At 41.7% G+C, this 17,820-nt stretch overlaps 1 protein-coding gene across 2 annotated transcripts in view; it reads right to left on the reverse strand.

Moving 5' to 3' along the window:
* Window positions 1-4,694: 4,694 nt before the first annotated feature.
* LOC122787442 (caspase-1-like) overlaps window positions 4,695-17,820 on the reverse strand; it is a 356,567-nt gene continuing 343,441 nt past the window's right edge. For both annotated transcript variants that reach the window (XM_044054158.1, XM_044054157.1), the window contains exon 8: window positions 4,695-5,035. In XM_044054158.1, the coding sequence (XP_043910093.1) occupies window positions 4,943-5,035 (93 nt within the window). In that variant the 3' untranslated portion in view covers window positions 4,695-4,942. The remainder of the gene's footprint in view (window positions 5,036-17,820) is intronic.

Consider the following 17,820-nt stretch of genomic DNA (forward strand, 5'->3'; position numbering starts at 1 on the left):
GTTAACTGGGTGGTGTCACTGGAAATAATGGACACCTTTAGGTTTATCACTATTTGAGGTTCACACAGGAGAGTCTTCCAGTCCACTTCAGATGTCCTTTATTTCTAGGAGAAAATTGAAATGTTGGCATTCCTCAGCATGTAGAGTCTTAACCAAAGGATTGACTGCAGAATCCAGGGCTATGTGAAGGAAGTATCTCCATGTTAAACATCATCTGAATCATGTTTGCTTGGCATTCCCATCAAGGGACTCCCTGAAACACCTCTAAGATGACTACTCTGATGGTTGCATTTCCTAGTGTGTTACTTTAAACTGAAGAAGTTCTTTCTGGCTGCTTCTCAGAGGATTGGATTTCAGCTTGGAGTAGGACACACTCCAGCAACATTTCTCCCTCTGGGGAGCACACAGGAGACAACAGCACTGGATGATGGTTCAGAATAGCATTTATGCACTGACTCAGTTCTACCTGTTGGACTTAAGGGTTGCCATCATCTTCCTGTTGCCACCTGCATGCCTGATGCTATAGATGCGGAGATGGACTTTGACATGTCAGTGCTTCATAGTCACAATATACTCATGGCTTTTCTTTTGTTGTCAGACACTTGTTGCCTGGCCTGGATTTATGGACAATCCATGTTAATTTCCTGTTTGGTCTATCCATTATGCAGATGAATCTTCAGCAGATTCTGATGATGGACACTTTGCCTGTGGGCTGGTAAGCTCATCCAAGTTCTCATATAGTGCAGAAAAGTGTGTATTCTCCAGAGGGGGAGCTTAACAATAACCAGATGGAGTTAAGAGCAGTCTTCCTGGCTCTGAAGATTATAGGGGCAAAGCTGCATCCAGGGCCTGTCCTTATTTGGTCAAATAACCAGTCTATCCTGTGGTACTTAAATGAACAATGGACAAAAAGGTAATACCCACTGTACAGGGAGGTGATACTTATTTGGAAGTGAGCCGTAGATAGAGATGAATCACTCTCTAAGCTGTTCAGTTCACATCCACAGAGAAGTGATCACACAGTTGAACTTCCTGAGCAGTTTCTCTGTTTCTTTCCTGGAGCCATGGACTCTGATTCCATGAGTGAGCTGTTTTTTCTGGAAGAGGACACACTCCACAGGTCAGTCTGTTCACCACTTAGGGTAATGTGATCCTCCCCTCTGCTGCTCAGTTCAATAATTCAAAGGTGACCAATGATGGATGTTTTCTCTCTCCTGTGGCATAGGTTGTATTATCGTCTTTCCTGTTTATTCCATATCTTACTGTAAAATTCAGAGATAAAATTCCAGATATTCTCATTACCCCTTAGTGAATGAATAGGGTGTAGTTCCATAACATTTGGTCCCTTGTGGTACAATAAACACTTCTGGCCTAAGGCAATCATATCTTCCATGGATGATGCAAAAACTGTTTTAAGCGCAAGGAACTGGCTTCTGAAGTAGATCCTCTGATGCTAACAGATCTGCCAGCTGCATTCTTAGAGGTTACTTTGGCAGCTAGAAAGCTTTTTAGTCAGTAGAGTTATGCCTAGAAATGGAAACAGTTCTCACTTTGGAAGGAGTGTTACTCTGTACTACTCTAGACCTCAGGTTTTCCATTGCCAAGATGCATGTGTAAGCCCTGTTGGTGCATCAAGACCTTGTGGATTGCAGAACTGTGACACAGCACTGGATGATCAAACAGCTCTTTGAAAGAGTGCAATATCTCCATCCTCCATTGAAGAACTCCCCTCCAAGGGATTTGGACCGCATGGTTGGCAGGCTTGCCAATCCATTGTTTGAGGCTGCCAGCTTAGCAGACCTAATTTTTTTTTTATGAAAACAGTTCTTCTGGTGAATATCATGTGCACATGACATCTCAGATAGTCGAGCCTTTCTGTGCATGGAAAAATAATTTACTTATTTATTCAATTTGGTAACCAGGTTACAGCATTGATCCAATGGATTTATTTCAGTCTCAGCCTGGACAAATATAAATTGGTCTTTCATACGTATAAAGTGTCCGTCATAAATGGATGAACCCTTGTTTTTTTCCATAGATGGTTTCAAAATAGTGTCAGTGTTGTCTTTTCATCTCCTAGTTTTCATTGTAAGGGCAGAAGCCAGGGGCCAAGGCCCCTTCATGCACACCAACAGTTCAAGTGTTACCAGAACCTGGTGTATGAATTTAAGAAGATGGACCAGTTGTTCATCTTTTCTGCACCAGGGAGGGAAGGGTTGATGATTTAAGTGGATTGTCAGTGGCGTTGTCTTCTGTCAACTGGCAGTTAATAATGACCATTCCAACTGCTTGCCATAAAAAATTCTCCACTGTAGATGTGTATGCTTTGTCCACTTGGTCTGTGGTGCATACCATCACCAGCCATTATTTTCTTTTTCTCATTCTCAGTAGCTGACCATCAGCTACCACCAGCTCCACTCCTATTCAGCAGGTCTTCTGGACCTCTTTTAGCCTCCTCCAGGCTCAACAAGACCCATCAAATCTTCCTTTACCACACCATCCTTAAACAATACTCCTATTGAAGTCGATACCAACACAAAACTACTTGGCATCACCATAGATGACCAACTAAAATTTGATCTACATATTAATTGCATCAGAAAAACTCATCAGAAGCTAGGACATCTGAACAGAAATAGCAAATTCCTCACCACTGAAGCCAGGCGCACTCTTACTCATGCCTATCTTCTACCTTGTCTAACTTACTGCTCCCAAATACTCACCAATCTAAACTCATCTCTACTTACCAAACTAGAAACAACCGATCGCAAAGTAGCCAGATTCACAGCTCAACACACACAGAAATCTCATCACTGTTTTGCCCTAAAATTCCTAAACTGGCTTCAACTACTTCACCTGCTACTTCAATCTCAGCTCCTAATGATACACTCCATTCTACATCAACCATCTTACTGCCCAGCTCTATCATCTCTCATTGCCCATTACTCTCCTACCAGACATCTCAGAAGTGCAACCCAAGATTTACTAAAGGATCACAAACCAAAAACTAAGACTGGCTACAACTTACATAGCTACCACCCCTCTATTGCATGGAACAAACTCCCTCTAGAAATAAGAAACCTGACAAGCCCCAAACAATTTAAACAAGCTACCAAAGACTACTTCAAAAAACAATGGACCTGTCACTGCTCACACCCTCCCTGACCAAAATACACCCACTTAGTTTCAGAGTAACCAATACAGATCTTGAATCAACTACTTCCTAGACTATCAGACAAATTCCTAAACTTAAGCTATATGCTGCCCTTACAACTTCTTATTAGCATATTCCTGTCAAACCATTACTTCTTACATCCTAAGCTTAAATTGTTATTCATCCTGCTTGCTTAATTATTGTATAACTTAATAATTACTGTAATGATGATTCTATCCACCTAAATAATTCTTGTGTTTTTCTTTTTTCTCTAATATTGAATGTCAAATTGCTACTGTTATTGTCCTACATGTTCTGGAGCTTTTCTCCCCACTCTTTCACTAAAAAGGGCTTTTGCTCACTCCCGGTCAGCAAATGCAAAATAATAAATAAAAATGTCATGGTTAAGTAAGGAGCTGGAGGCTGCTGATGCAGCATCATATTGCTACTGTGTAGTGTGCCCTAATCCCTAACCACCCTGTGCCAGCCTTACAAGCTCTGAAGTGGATGCTATCAGGAGGTGCATGGTATGGTGCTCATGTGCAACTTCCTGACTAGCAGTATGCCACTTGTAGCACAGAACTTGACAGGCTCTTAATGCTGCTATTACAGAAAGCCTAGGCAGCGTCCCTCCCCTGAGAATGGGCAAGATGACATTGGCCACTCACTCCCATCCTATCTGCCTGGTCCCTCCTGCACCTTTGTTACTAGTAGACCATGGCTTGTCTGGGGAGCAGTAAGGGCTTTACCTTTCACAGCAGAGGGATGGGTTACTAACCATTATTGTTATGACTACAATTCTGGGAGTTAGCCTTATTTAGGAAGCCAGTACTGCAGAATTCAGCTTTCTTTTCTCTTTGCTTATGTGGACCTCTAGTTTCTTTCACCATGCTGGTTACTGCTTAGGATTTAACCCAACTAGGGACTCATCAAGGATGGTTCTTTTTAGATACAAAAGACATGTTCTTATTACATCAACTAATCTACAAGAGGACCCTCCTCGATGGACCAAGAATACTTTCTTCTCTTTCTGTGTGGATGGATGTCTCTTCCATCAGCATTTGCTGATGGAGTTCCCCGCTATTCAAGCAAATGTATACTTGGTAAATAATGAAGTTTCCGAACCTCACTGTTATTTCCTGAGTTGCAAGAAGGTGTGTATTAGTAGCTTTGGGATCAGTTGGTGGACATGGGGATACTTTCATTCTTAAGTAGCCAGCGTGCTAACTTGTGGCATGTATTAGTATGAATGTGACTTCATCCCAAATGTATAAACTTCACAGTGTCTGCAGACTTCTGATGGGTGGAGAAAATTAATCCAATGAAGGACCCTGCAAAGAAGGTTAGATCAACTGATTTAGTGAGAATATACACATTACATAACCTTCAAGCCAGTAGCAGAGACCTGAAATGATCATATAAAACTGTAATAAAGGCACATGTGAATAACAAGTTGGTTACAGTTCTCTGGCACTCAAACTCTGAAGACTGCATGGAACATCAGAATAACAAGGCAAGGAAAAGAACACTAGGCAAGTTGTAAAGCTTATGAACTGTTTAATAACACAAACATTATTTCTTCACATGTTCTGTATAAAAAAGTGACAATAATGTACTTCGTTGGCTCAGGGCTTAAATTCTATTCTCTTTTGTTAACAAAATAAGTTTAAAGGTGAAAGGTAGTTAATGCAGTAAACAATGGGGTTATAGGAATATATAATATCCAGAATAAGGGGATGTTGCAGACATGTTCAGCAGCCTCTCTGGTAACAAAAGACTGATTTGTATTCATACTTCAGGGAAGAGATAAAACTTTTTTATAAGTGTGGTCCTCTCTTTTGTGGGCATTTGTATTGGAAACTTTATGAATGAATGTTGAACCTAAAAAGAACAAAAAGAAAAATTAATAAACAATGTAGTTTCATAGTTTTAGTTTCATAACATGCATGCTCAGGGTCAAAGCCCATACTAGAACACAGCCTCCAATACATCTGTAGAACACACAATAGGGCCAACCCAATAAACCTGAGCTTTTATTGAATGAAACCAGATATTCACAGGATTTGATGGATGAGAGAAGCCTATTCCAAAACTCAGTAATGATTGAGAGGCAAACCTGGTCCATTTGTTTGTCTATGCTTCTCAATTTTTATGAAGGTTGTTGTCATGAACACATCTGTTATACTCAACAAAGTCCAAATAGCAATGTCTTTCGGACTTTCCCAGATAGGGGTCACCGCAGTGGATCACTGGTCTGCAGATGGATTGGCAGTGGAGTTTTTACAGTGTCGAGTTGCCAGCCTGGTGCCCAACCTTCAGAGAAGGCACACACACACCTACCTGCATGTTTTTAAAACCCACTCGACTGCAGAGAAGACATGCAGACTCCACACAGAAGGAGCTCCAGTTGAGAATCGAACCAAAGAACATCTTGGTGTGAGGTGACAATGCTAACTGCTGCACCACCGTGGCCTCAACAAAAAAACTTAAGTCCTAATCTTTTTCTTTCGGCTTTTTCCTGGTTAGGGGTCGCCACAGCGGATCATCTGTCTGCTCATGACTGGCAGTGGAGCTTTTACAGTGTCGAGTTGCCAGCCCGGCGCACAACCTTCCTCAGAAGGCGCACACACACACACACACACACACACACACACACACACACACACACACACACACACACACACACACACACACACACACCTAGAGCCAATTTAGACTGTCCAATCCACCTACTGCATGTCTTTGGGATGTGGGAGGAAACTGGAGCACCTGGAGGAAACCCACGCGACCATAGGGAGGACATGCAGACTCCGCACAGAAAGCACCCCAGCTGAGAATCGAACCAGAGAACCTCTTGCTGTGAGGCGACAGCGCTAACCGCTGCACCACTGTGGCAGCCCAAACATTTTTTTTTTTTAGTCAAGTTAAAAAAACTTAAGTCCTAATATTGTCCTTAAATGGTCTTCATTTGGTTCATATGTCAGTACTAGGCTAGCTGCCTCTGTGGGCCATTTTAAACCTAGCCAGTTTTTCTTGGTGTGAATCAAAGCCTGTACCTCTTGTCTGTGAGGTAAACAGCTTAACCATTATACCAACCCCATCCTCTCCTTGGTGAGTCCCTATTTGATCACTGCTGAATTATACACACCAAGTTGTTTTTTTATAAATTTTAGATCTAAAGATTTTTTTGATGTATTAAAACTATTTAACTTTGTATGTTGCTTTAACTTCTACTACTTGATTGTGACTGATGACTGGTCATTTGGTTACTTATTTTAATATTTAATGGAGTTTCTAACTTGCAAGCAATGGTTCTAAAGAAGTCCCAAGGTTTGGGATGAAAGCACTAAACTGTATTTATGTTTTTGTTTTTTAATACAAGTGATTTTTGAACTAAGACTGGGGTTTGTGACATTACTTACGAGGTTTCCAAGATACTGCTAAGTGTTGGTAAACCTGCAACTTCCTTACTAATCTGCACAGTTTTTGAAGTCACCAGTTAGCATTGTTAAGCTGACCTAGTTGCTAAAGAACGTTCTACAAGTGCGTTTGAGACTGGCACTACTATTTGAGCCAAAGTGTTACGTGAGCCTCATTCTGTTACTTGTTTTTTCTTTCTGGACGGTCACAAGCTGGTTCCCTATTCTTTTATTCTGTATCTCAGGTGACTACCCACTGTTTGAAATGTGCTTATGATTTTGTTGATGCCACTTCCAGGGCTGCTGCTGCTACTAGAACTATGAGGAGGTTTGCCTGGCTGCATTCTCAAAACCTCCCAGAGGATATCAAAAATGATACTTCTAATTCTCCCTTGGATAGAGAATGCATTTCTTAGATCCTCTGCTGCAGAGATCATTAAAAAGTGTGACGAGAAAGGAAAGTTTATTCAAGGGATCTGTCAGATTTTTCAGCCCTCCTTCTCAAATTTTATCAAGGGATTCAATGCTCCCTCCACACCTCTCTCTGAGAAGCAAAACAAACAGTCTCAGCAATCTGCTGGAAAGCAAATATTTAAACAGCAATGGCAGGGAGGTTTCAAAAAAAAAAACAGGGACCCTCCTCAAGAATAAAGGACTATATGAGGAATTTCCAACCTCCAGCTCCCACCTTGGTGGTCCTTTAATCTTTCCAGAAAGTCTGAAACTGTGTTTCTCTTTGGCAACAGACAGTTTCAAACAGACAGATACTGATACATATGGTTACATAAGGGTTACATATGGCAGTGGGAGTCTCTCCCTCTCTTTCTTTTGGGGAATTCCTCCTCACCAGGCAGGACTGCTCTAGTCCCTCCTGTAATTCAGCATATGCTTGCTCATGGGGTAACAGAAGCTGCCCCCTATGTCTCAGTTAAGGGAAAGCTTTTATTCCAGGATGTTTCTGTTGTCAAAGTAGGAGAATTCTTGAAGACCAGTTTTGGGTATTTTTTTCTGCATCAGTTTGGAATAGCTGCCAAGTTTAAAATGGTGTCTCTTCATAAGTTGTTGTCCCTTATTCCCAATTTGAGTTTCCTAGTGACTTTAGGTTTAAAAGATTCATACCATCACATTCCTATAGATTCATATTTCGGATCTTTCTTAGGATTTTCTGTGTCTGGATCACATTATGTGTTTGCATTATCCTTTGGTTTGTCTACTGCTCTAAGGGTGTTCACAAAGTGCCTGGCTCCTGTCACAGCCTACTGCAGACTGTAAGATGGTCACATTTTTCTATATTTAGACAACTTGCTCATCTTTCCAGAGTCTTTTTCAAACTGTCAGGAATATATCGTTTGAGTGACGGATCTCTTACACAGGCCTGAATTCCAAGAGAACTTACAGAAGTCTTGTCTGACTCCTCAAAGGATTGTTTTCTTGGGGTGTCTTTTACACACCTCAGTTCAAAGAGCTTTTCTTCCATGGGGATAAAAATGAATCTGAATTAAGATTTTATGTTGAGTTTTTCCACTCAGACTCCTGTCTCACCAAGGGAATTCCTCAGGATTCTGGGTCTCATGGCATCTATGATGCTCATGATACTTCTTGCAGGACTCCACATAAGAAAAATTCAAAGGTACTAGGATCTGTTGGGACCTTCTTCAACATCCTGTGCCATGTCGGATTCCAATTTTGGGATTTGTGAAAAGGGAGACTTTGTGATGGAGACATCAAATTTCTCAAAATGCAGGCTTTTCATTCTCCCTTCCTGCTCCAACACAATCAGTCACAATACGCATTCAGATGTTGCTTGGGGAGCCATGCTTATGTGGATAAAAGTGCATAGTCTTTGAAAAAAACAGACCAAAATGTATAAACATGAAAGAGATAGTAGCTCTTGTAAATGCTTTTAATTCTCTCAACCATTTGTGGTCTCTGAACGTCTTCAAGAGTTTACAGACAACAGAATGATGTTTTACATAAGCAAGGCAAGGGGGAACCAGATCTTACTCTCTGTCTAGACTAGCAATGATAGCACAGGATACATCTTTCTAGCACAATATCACTCTACAGGCATCTTACCTATCATCAGAACAAAACTGTGTGGATAAGCTGAGAAGGACTAGGACAGACCCTCAAAAATGGAAACTGAATCAAGGGGTCTTTCAAGAATTGATCCAGCTGTTAGGAAAAGCACAGATAGATCTACTTGCCTCCATTCACAACAATCTGTTGGCAAAATTCTGCTCCAGGAATCTAAGCAAGAAGGCCTGGAAAACAAGTGCATTTTCTTTTTCTTGGACATGAATGTTCCTATATGCTTTTACAATCTTTCCACTAAAATCCATCATCATTCTGAAGATTCAGAAGGACTCCCCAAAGATAACTTTGGTGACTCACTTCTGACCCAGGAAACCATTGTTCTTTCTTATTTTGGAAATGTTTAGGGGCAATTACCACAAACTTTCTCACAGATTGGATTTACTCATACAAGATCAGGACTGTTTGATATATCCTGACTCCAAACATATACAACTGACTGGATGACAGAATGTTAAAACCTTTTATGCACTTTTTGTCTGAGGATGTGCAGCAGATATTAATGGAGACAAGAAAGCCTGCTACTAGAAAAATCACATATTAACAAATGGAAAAGGGTTTCTAGCTGGTGTCAACAATAATCAGCACCCATTCAGGGCTACTTTTTACCAGGTTCTGATACTGGCACAGTATTTGAGTGAGTTACTATCCTATGGCCTTGTCTTACTCCTCAGTCAAGGTTCACAGCCATTTCAGCATTTTTGCTTATGGATCCCCATCTTTAAAGGTAACCTTATGTGAAAATGTTTTTGAAGGAGTGTTGCATAAGAAGCCTCCTAGGAAACATGTGGCTCCTCCTTGGGATCTTAATTTTGTCTTAGAAAAACTAACACTTGCTCCATTTGAACCAGTTCAGCAGGCTCACTTGAGATTCTTAATGTGGAAAACAGTCTTACTAATTGCTGTGACCTCTGCATAGTTGTGTTGCCAACTATTATGGTGGGTCAACCTTGTCTCATTTTGTAAAGATAGTTTTTTTTTTTTAACGAACTATCCTTCATTTATGCCTAAAGTGGCATCTGAGTGCTGTGGTAAGTGTGTGTTACCCTGACACTACCTAAACTGCTGTGTTTGGTGTAGACAAGGTCAAGTTGGTGCTAATGTTTCAATCTTGGGTGTCGTCATGAAACTTTATGTTGGGGCTTGACATTGAAGAAAGTCTTGGTTATGCAGAGGTCTTATTGGGAACACAGTTCAAGAATATGCTGTCCATTTTCATTCATCTTTCCTGTTCCAAACTGTTCCGGACAGGATGGCCAGCTGTGCTGGTCACTGCCAACTCTGGCATTAAAGTCACCAAGAATGAGCAATGTTTCATAGGACGGGACCTTACTGATGGCAGTACTAAATTCATCGTAACACTTGTCCTTGAAGTTAAAGTAGGAGCATAGATGCTGAAGATATCGACCATGGTCACTGGTGTTTGTAGCTGAATTTTCAGCAGTCTCTCATTTCCCGTATTTGATGGTATGACTGAGCCAATAAGGCTGTTTCTGATTGAGAGACCAACACCATGTTCCCTGGTGTCTTCTGCAAGCTTCCCATTTAAGAAAAAATTAAAGTTCTTCTCTCTGAGACATCCAATAAATGACAGTCTTATTCCTGGAGAGCCACAATGTCAATCTGCAATCTGTTGAGCTCCTTGTTAATGACTGCTGTCTGCCAAGCATCACTGAGGTTCTGTAGATCTTCCATATGGCCTGGAGTCATCATCATTACCTTCCATGTGCCCAGCCTAAAGGCTAGTTTATTTTGTTTTTTTTTTTTTTTTCAGGTGTATGGTGCAATGATGAATGTTGTTACTGCATATGCTCCACAAGTTGGGTGTGCGATGGATGAGAAAGAAAAATTTTGGAGTGAGTTGGATGAAGTGGTGATGACTGTACCCAAGGGTGAAAGAGTGGTGATTGGAGCAGATTTCAATGGGCATGTTGGTGAAGGGAACAGAGGGGATGAGGAAGTGATATGTAGGTATGGTGTTAAGCAAAGGAATGCAGAAGGTCAGATGGTAGTGGATTTTGCGAAAAGGATGGACATGGCTGTGGTGAATACATATTTTAACAAGAGGGAGGAGCATAGGGTGACATACAAGAGTGGAGGAAGATGCACACAGGTGGATTATATTGTATGTAGGAGGGCCAGTTTGAAGGAGATTGGAGACTGTAAAGTGGTGAACGGGGAAAGTGTAGGTAGGCAGCATAGGATGGTGGTTTGTAGGATGATGTTGGTGAGCAAGAAGAGGAGGAGGAGTGTAAGGGCAGCACCAAGGATCAAATGGTAGAAATTGAAAAAGGATAATTGTGAGGTGGAGTTCAGGGAAGAGTTAAGACAGGCACTTGATGGCAGTGAAGAGTTAACAAATAGCTGGATAACTACAGCAGAGCTAGTAAGGGAGATTGCTAGAAAGGTGCTTGGGATAACATCTGGACAGAGGAAGGATGACAAGGAGACATGGTGGTGGAATGAGGAAGTACAGGAGAGTATACAGAGAAAGAGGTTAGCAAAGAAGAACTGGGATTTGTCAGAGAGATGAAGAAAGTAGACAGGAGTATAAGGAGATGAGGTGCATGGCAAAGAGAGAGGTGGCTAAGGATAAGGCATATGAAGAGTTGTATGAAAGGTTGGACACTAAGGAGGGAGAAAAGGACCTGTACTGATTGGCTAGACAGAGTGACTGAGCTAGGAAAGATGATGTGCAGCAGGTGAAGGTGATAAAGGATAATGAGGAAAACATACTCACAAGCGAGGAGAGTGTGTTGAGCAGATGGAAAGAGTACTTTGAGGGGTTGATGAATGAAGAGAATGAGAGGGAGAGAAGGTTGGATGATGTGGGGATAGTGAATCATAAAGTGCAATGGATTAGCAAGGCGGAAGTAAGGATAGCTATGAAAAGGATGAAGAATGGAAACGCTGTTGGTCCAGATGACATACCTGTGGAAGCATGGAGGTGTTAAGGTGAAATAGCAGTGGAGTTTCTAACCAGATTGTTTAATGAAATCTTGGAAAGTGAGAGGATGCCTGAGGAATGGAGGAAAAAGTATTTTGGTACCGATTTTTAAGAATAAGGGTGATGTGCAGAGCTGTAATAACTACATAGGGATTAAATTGATCCGTCACAGCATGAAGTTATGGGAAAGAGTAGTGGAAGTTAGGTTAAGATGGGATGTGATGATTAGTGATCAGCAGTATGGTTTCATGCCGGGAAAGAGCATTACAGATGCTATGTTTGCTCTGAGAGTGTTGATGGAGAAGTACAGAAAAGATCAGAAGGAGTTGCATTGTGTTTTTGTAGACTTAGACAAAGCATATGACAGGGTGCCTAGAAAGGAGTTGTGGTATTGTATGAGGAAGTCAGAAGTGTTAGAGAAGTATGTAAGAGTGGTACAGGATATGTACGAGGGTAGTGTGACAACGGTGAGGTCTGCGGTGGGAGTAACGGATGCTTTTAAGGTGGAGGTGGGATTACATCAAGGATCAGCTCTGAGCCCTTTCTTATTTGCAATGGTGATGGACAGTTTGACAGACAAGATCAGAAAGGAGTCCCCGTGGACTATGATGTTTGCAGATGACATTGTGATCTGTAGTGAGAATAGGGAACAGGTGGAGGAGACCCTGGAGAGATGGAGATATGCTCTAAAGAGAAGAGGAATGAAGGACAGCAGGACTAAGACAGAATATATGTGTGTGAATGAGAGGGAGGATAGAGGAATGGTGAGGGTGCAAGGAGTATAGGTAGTGAAGGTGGATGAGTTTAAATACTTGGGATCAATAGTTCAGAGTAATGGTGAGTGTGGAAGAGAGGTGAAGAAAAAAGTACAAGCAGGATGGATTGGGTGGAGAAGAGTGTCAGGAGTGATTTGTGACAGACGAGTACTAGTAAGAGTGAAAGGGAAGGTCTACAAGAGGGTACTGATACCAGCTATGTTATATGGGTTGGAGACAGTGGCATTGACAAAAAGGCAGGAGTTAGAGCTGGATGTGACAGAGTTAAAGATGTTAAGATTTGCATTGGGTGTGACGAGGGTGGACAGGATTAGGAATAAGTATATTAGAGAGTCAGCCCAGGTTGGAAGGTTTGGAGACAAAGCCAGAGAGGCAAGATTACATTGGTTTGGACATGTGCTGAGGAGGGATGCTGAGTATATTGGGAAAAAGATGCTAAGGATGAAGCTACCAGGTAACAGGAAAAGAGGAAGGCCTAAGATAAAGTTTATGGATGTGGTGAGAGAGGACATGCAGGTGGTTGGTGTGACAGAGCAAGATGCAGAGGACAGGAAGAAATGGAAACAGATGATCCACTGTGGTGACCCTAACGGGAACAGCTGAAAAAAGATGATGAGGTGTATGGTTAGCAATCCACCTGTTGGCGGTTCTATAAGCCCCACACACCCAGTGCAGCTAGTGGACCGTGGTGAGGCAGTACCTATTTAGCTGGGGGCTGCCCAGCTTAAGGTGGGTGGTGGCTGCCAAATGAGATCAAAGGCTCTCTCCCACCATCAGAAGCAGCTCCTGGCACCTCACTCTATGCCAGTTAAGTGCACTGGCTTAGTACCAGTAACTACTGCTTTCCGTGTTGTGTCACTGCTCACAAAATGAAGCTGGAGTCTCTCCTCCAGGTCAGAGGCCTGGGCAAATGAATTTTGAGGAAACAGCTAATGCCCAGCAGCATGTTCCCCCCTCTCCATTCCACTGATGTAATCCAAGTGGAAAGGCAAGGCCAGTACAACCTGGCATCAGTGTTGTTACAAGAACTGTCAGACTGAAGTTGAGTACAACCTCACACTGCCTTAGGGGCTCCATCTCCATCTGTGACACTGACCACTTGCTTGCATGTAGTAAAGTGAACATCCAGACATGAAGATTCTTTCATTCTAAAAAGCAAGGGAGATCATGCATTGACATAGGCAAGACTTGTGACCCTTCAAAATTACACAAGCTTGTTCAAGCACCTGAAGAGACCTTGCCTTGCCCAGATGGCACTAACACTAGCAAGAGAGAAGAAAAACTATGGGATGGTATCTATAACACTGCAATATCTACCTTTGGGAAGACGACAGTCCAGTCTATTGATTGGTTTGAAGCCCATATTGAAGTGCCGACACCCTTGATTGAGAAGAAGAGACAAATACTGGCTGCATACAGGTCCTAATCCAATAAGGAGAAATTGTAGGCACTCCAATGTGCTCAGAGTCAAGTGCAGCAGGTAGCTCAGGGTTGTGCAAATGATTATTGGCTCCAACTTTGCTTCAAGCTCCAGCAGGCTGCAGACATTGCTAACATGCAAGGAATGTATGATGAGATCAAGCAAGCCTTCGGTCCATCACAAAGGAAGATCATCCCACTTAAGTTAGCCACAGGTGAGGTCTTGAAGGGCAGAATCAAGCAGATGGAATGTTGGGTGGAACACTACTTGCAACTGTATGAGAGAGAGACCATAGTTATAGAGAGATCCCCGAATGCCATCAAACCTTTGCCAGCTATGACTGAACTCGATGCTGAACCAACCTTGGAGGAACTCAATGATGCACTAAAAGTACTCTCTCTGGAAAAGCCCCTGGAAGGGATGGTATTCCCTCAGAAATTCTTAAATATGCTAACGGTACCCTAAACTCAGAGCTGCATGCAATACTTTGCCAATGCTGGAGAGCAGGTAGTGTACTCCATGATATAAGGGATGCGAGTATAGTTACTATCTATAATAATAAGGGTTATAAAAGTGATTGTAACAACTATTGTGCCATCTCCCTTCTGTGTACCATGGGGAAGCTGTTTGCATGTATTGTCCTGAACAGATTCCATGTTCTTGCAGAGATAGCTCTCAATGTGGGTTCAGAGCAGAAGGGTCTACTATGGACATGGTTTTCTCTGCTAGGCAACTACAACAAAACTGCAAAGAGTAGAACAAACCTCTGTAAATTAGAAGCACCATTCAACCCCGGGGAGAACTCTGCACCCAAACGGAGCTGCCATCTGAGTTCTTTCACTTCCAGTAGAGCTGAGTAGTCCCCAGTGAAATTAATATGTTCAAATGTAAAGGAAGGTCCTGTACAGATATTGACAATAGATACATTTGCTGTATTTGAACATCCCAGGTGGGTCAGAAACATTGCAAACATTTCCTATTAAAAACTGTGAGTCTCTGTTCTCAAAAGAGCTCCTTATAGTTTGTGTCCTTTTGTATGAAAACACAGGCTGTTCTTCCCAGCACTTCAGACATAGTAGGGGAGCTTGCAACAATATTCCAATTGCTAGAAACAATGTTTCTAATAGCCTGCATGTCTGCAAATTGGAACTGGAAAACTTAACGTTCTGTCTGCATTTAGATTGTTACTTTATTGCTTAGTTTGGAAACCATACTTTAGGATAGGTTGAAATGAAACATGTCTGGCATTAGAAACTTCTTCTGTTACTTTTAAAAATCAAGTTTCTGGGGTATTCAAATGCAGCGGATGTATCTGTTGTCAATATATCTATACAGGACCTTCCTTTATATTTGAACATATTAATTTCAATGTTACTTTTTCCCATCACTTTGACTGTAATTCTTGTAACATTGTTTATGCAGGGATTTGTATGACTTGCAGTTATTTTTATGTTGGCAAGACTAGTCTGAAACTGCTGCAATTAGAGGCAAGAACAATCACAATGCTTTAGCTAGACATTCTGCAGCTTGCCATGACTTTGTTAAATTCCATTTTATTGTTTTGGAGCAAGTTGACTTGTTTTTTGGGGACTACTCAGCTCTACTGGAAGTGAAAGAACTCAGATGGCAGCTCCGTTTGGGTGCGGAGTTCTCCCCGGGGTTGAATGATGCTTCTAATTTAAAATGTGTACTCAGATGGCAGCAGTGACAGTCTGAGTGATTTTAATTATATGCCTTAAAGAACTGACTTTATGGTTAACTTGTAAGCAAGTCTGATTTTATGCATTGCTACAGTGGAAGAGATTACTACTTCTGTATACTTGGGAACATAATTGCACTTGTACTTTATTACACATTATTACAGATGTTTGATTTCTTATTTTCAGTTAAGTTTACAGACTACATTAAGAATGTTGTTCAAACTTGGGTCTGTTACTCTGTTTCCTGTTTAAGTCACACCCTCCTCATGCATATTTATGGACAATAGAACTTTGAGAATTACACTTCCATCATGTTTAAAGGGGTTGGACTATGATTTTGACAAGATTATTTTTATTGGCTTTCTTACACTATTTTAACTTTGCAAACTGCACGGTTCGTTTATTCTGATGAAGTTCTTAAAGAACGAACGTGTGCTCAATCACAGGTTCTGCTTGCTGCATTCTTTCTTCTTGTGTTATACCTAGTTTTATTTATGTTTTATAGATGCCTTCAGACTTTTTTTGTTATTTTATATATATATATATATATAGAGAGAGAGAGAGAGTAAAGGACAAAAATAGTAGTGACTACCACGGCAATAGCAAGTACCCAGTCATGAGGTTATAGCAACCTACCAATCAAATAATACAATCCAGATTCCCATCCAATCATAATTTACCCAATCAATTTTCAACAGGAAAACATAGCTAGCCAATCATTTAAAGAAATGTGTTCATATACGTTTCAATTAGTTTCAATTGAAATATTGGATAGCAGCTTTACAAGCTTATACACCTCCAAGTTTAAATGCTAATCTTTCCATAAAACCAGTGTTAAAAGGAAGCAAAAGTACAGTTTTGTACCTACCATAAATGTAGATGTCCGATAGATATGCAACTGCAGTCATAACATATGGGTTGTCCTGCCTCAGGCAGCCCTCGGTCGGCCGAATTCCAAAGTCTGGGTCCGGCGTCGGCTGGTGTCGCCTCCTCTCCGACGTCACAACGGCTGGAGTATAAAGGCATCGGACGACGCCATCTTCTTCAGTGTTTCTTGCCCCAGATGCCAGGTGCCCTCCTAGGAAGGCTAAATTTGGTAAATGGATAAAATAATCCCAAACATGCACAACAGTAATAAACAGATACACCATAGGAGATACCCCCAGCTGAAGGGAAGAGGGGTAGGGACCCAAAAAAGAAGGATACAGAGGGGTAGGAAAATCCGACTGCAGTTGCATATCTATCGGACATCTACATTTATGGTAGGTACAAAACTGTACTATGTCCTTCAAGAATGCAACTGCAGTCATAACATATGGGTTGAGTACCATAGCCAAGCTGGGGGTGGATGGAACTATGATAAGGATGGTGTAGCTAAAATCCCCTGCAGGACTGCCGAAGCAAAGCCTGCTCGAGATCTGGAGTATAAGGGCAGGTTGTAGTGCTTGGTAAATGTATGCACGGAGCTCCATGTAGCAGCTTCTAAAATGTCCTTTGTTGCCACTCCTCTTAGGAAAGCTGTGGAAGTGGCTATAGCTCTGGTGGAATGTGGCCTGATATTGGCTGGCACACCTTTTCCATGGAAAGAATAGCAAAATCTGATGCAATGTCCAATCCATTTTGAAATTGTTTGCTTGGAGATTGCTTTTCCTTGTACTCCAGCAGCATAGGCTACAAACAGCTGGTCAGACCTTCTGGTGGCCTTAGTTCTGTCCAAGTAGTAGCGTAATTGTCTGTGTATGTCCAAAGTATGCAGTAGTTTTTCCCCCTTATTTTGAGGATTGGGGAAGAATGCAGGTAGATGAATAGCTTGATTTAGAGACACCCTGGAAATTACTTTTGGCATGAATGTAGGATTGGTTCTTAGAGAGACTCTGTCTTGATGAAAAATGAGGAAGGGGGGCACTGCCATGAGTGCCTGTATCTCAAACTCTTCTTGCAGAGGTGACTGCCAATAAGAAGGCCATCTTCCATGACAGAAATTGCATTTATGAGGTTGCTGCTGGCTCAAATGGAGGAAGAGTTAATTTTTCCATCACGTAGTTGAGGTCCCATGCAGGTACTGGCTGTTTTCTGGGAGGTTTGATATTCTTTATCCCTCTTAGAAACTGTCTTAGCAGAGGATGCAAAAACACTGGAGGGTCATAGTTGTATTTTGCTGAGATTGCTGAGGCATGAATCTTTATTGAGGAGTATGAGAGTCCAGTATGAAATAGTTCTGCCAAGTATTCTAATATTTGAGGTATACTCAGTAATGCTGTGTCCTGACCCCTGTTGGCATTCCAGATACTGAATCTCTTCCACTTGGCT

The sequence above is a fragment of the Protopterus annectens genome, chromosome 13.part0 (assembly GCF_019279795.1).
Source record: "Protopterus annectens isolate FY-2018-M chromosome 13.part0, PAN1.0, whole genome shotgun sequence".
NCBI lineage: Eukaryota > Metazoa > Chordata > Ceratodontiformes > Protopteridae > Protopterus > Protopterus annectens.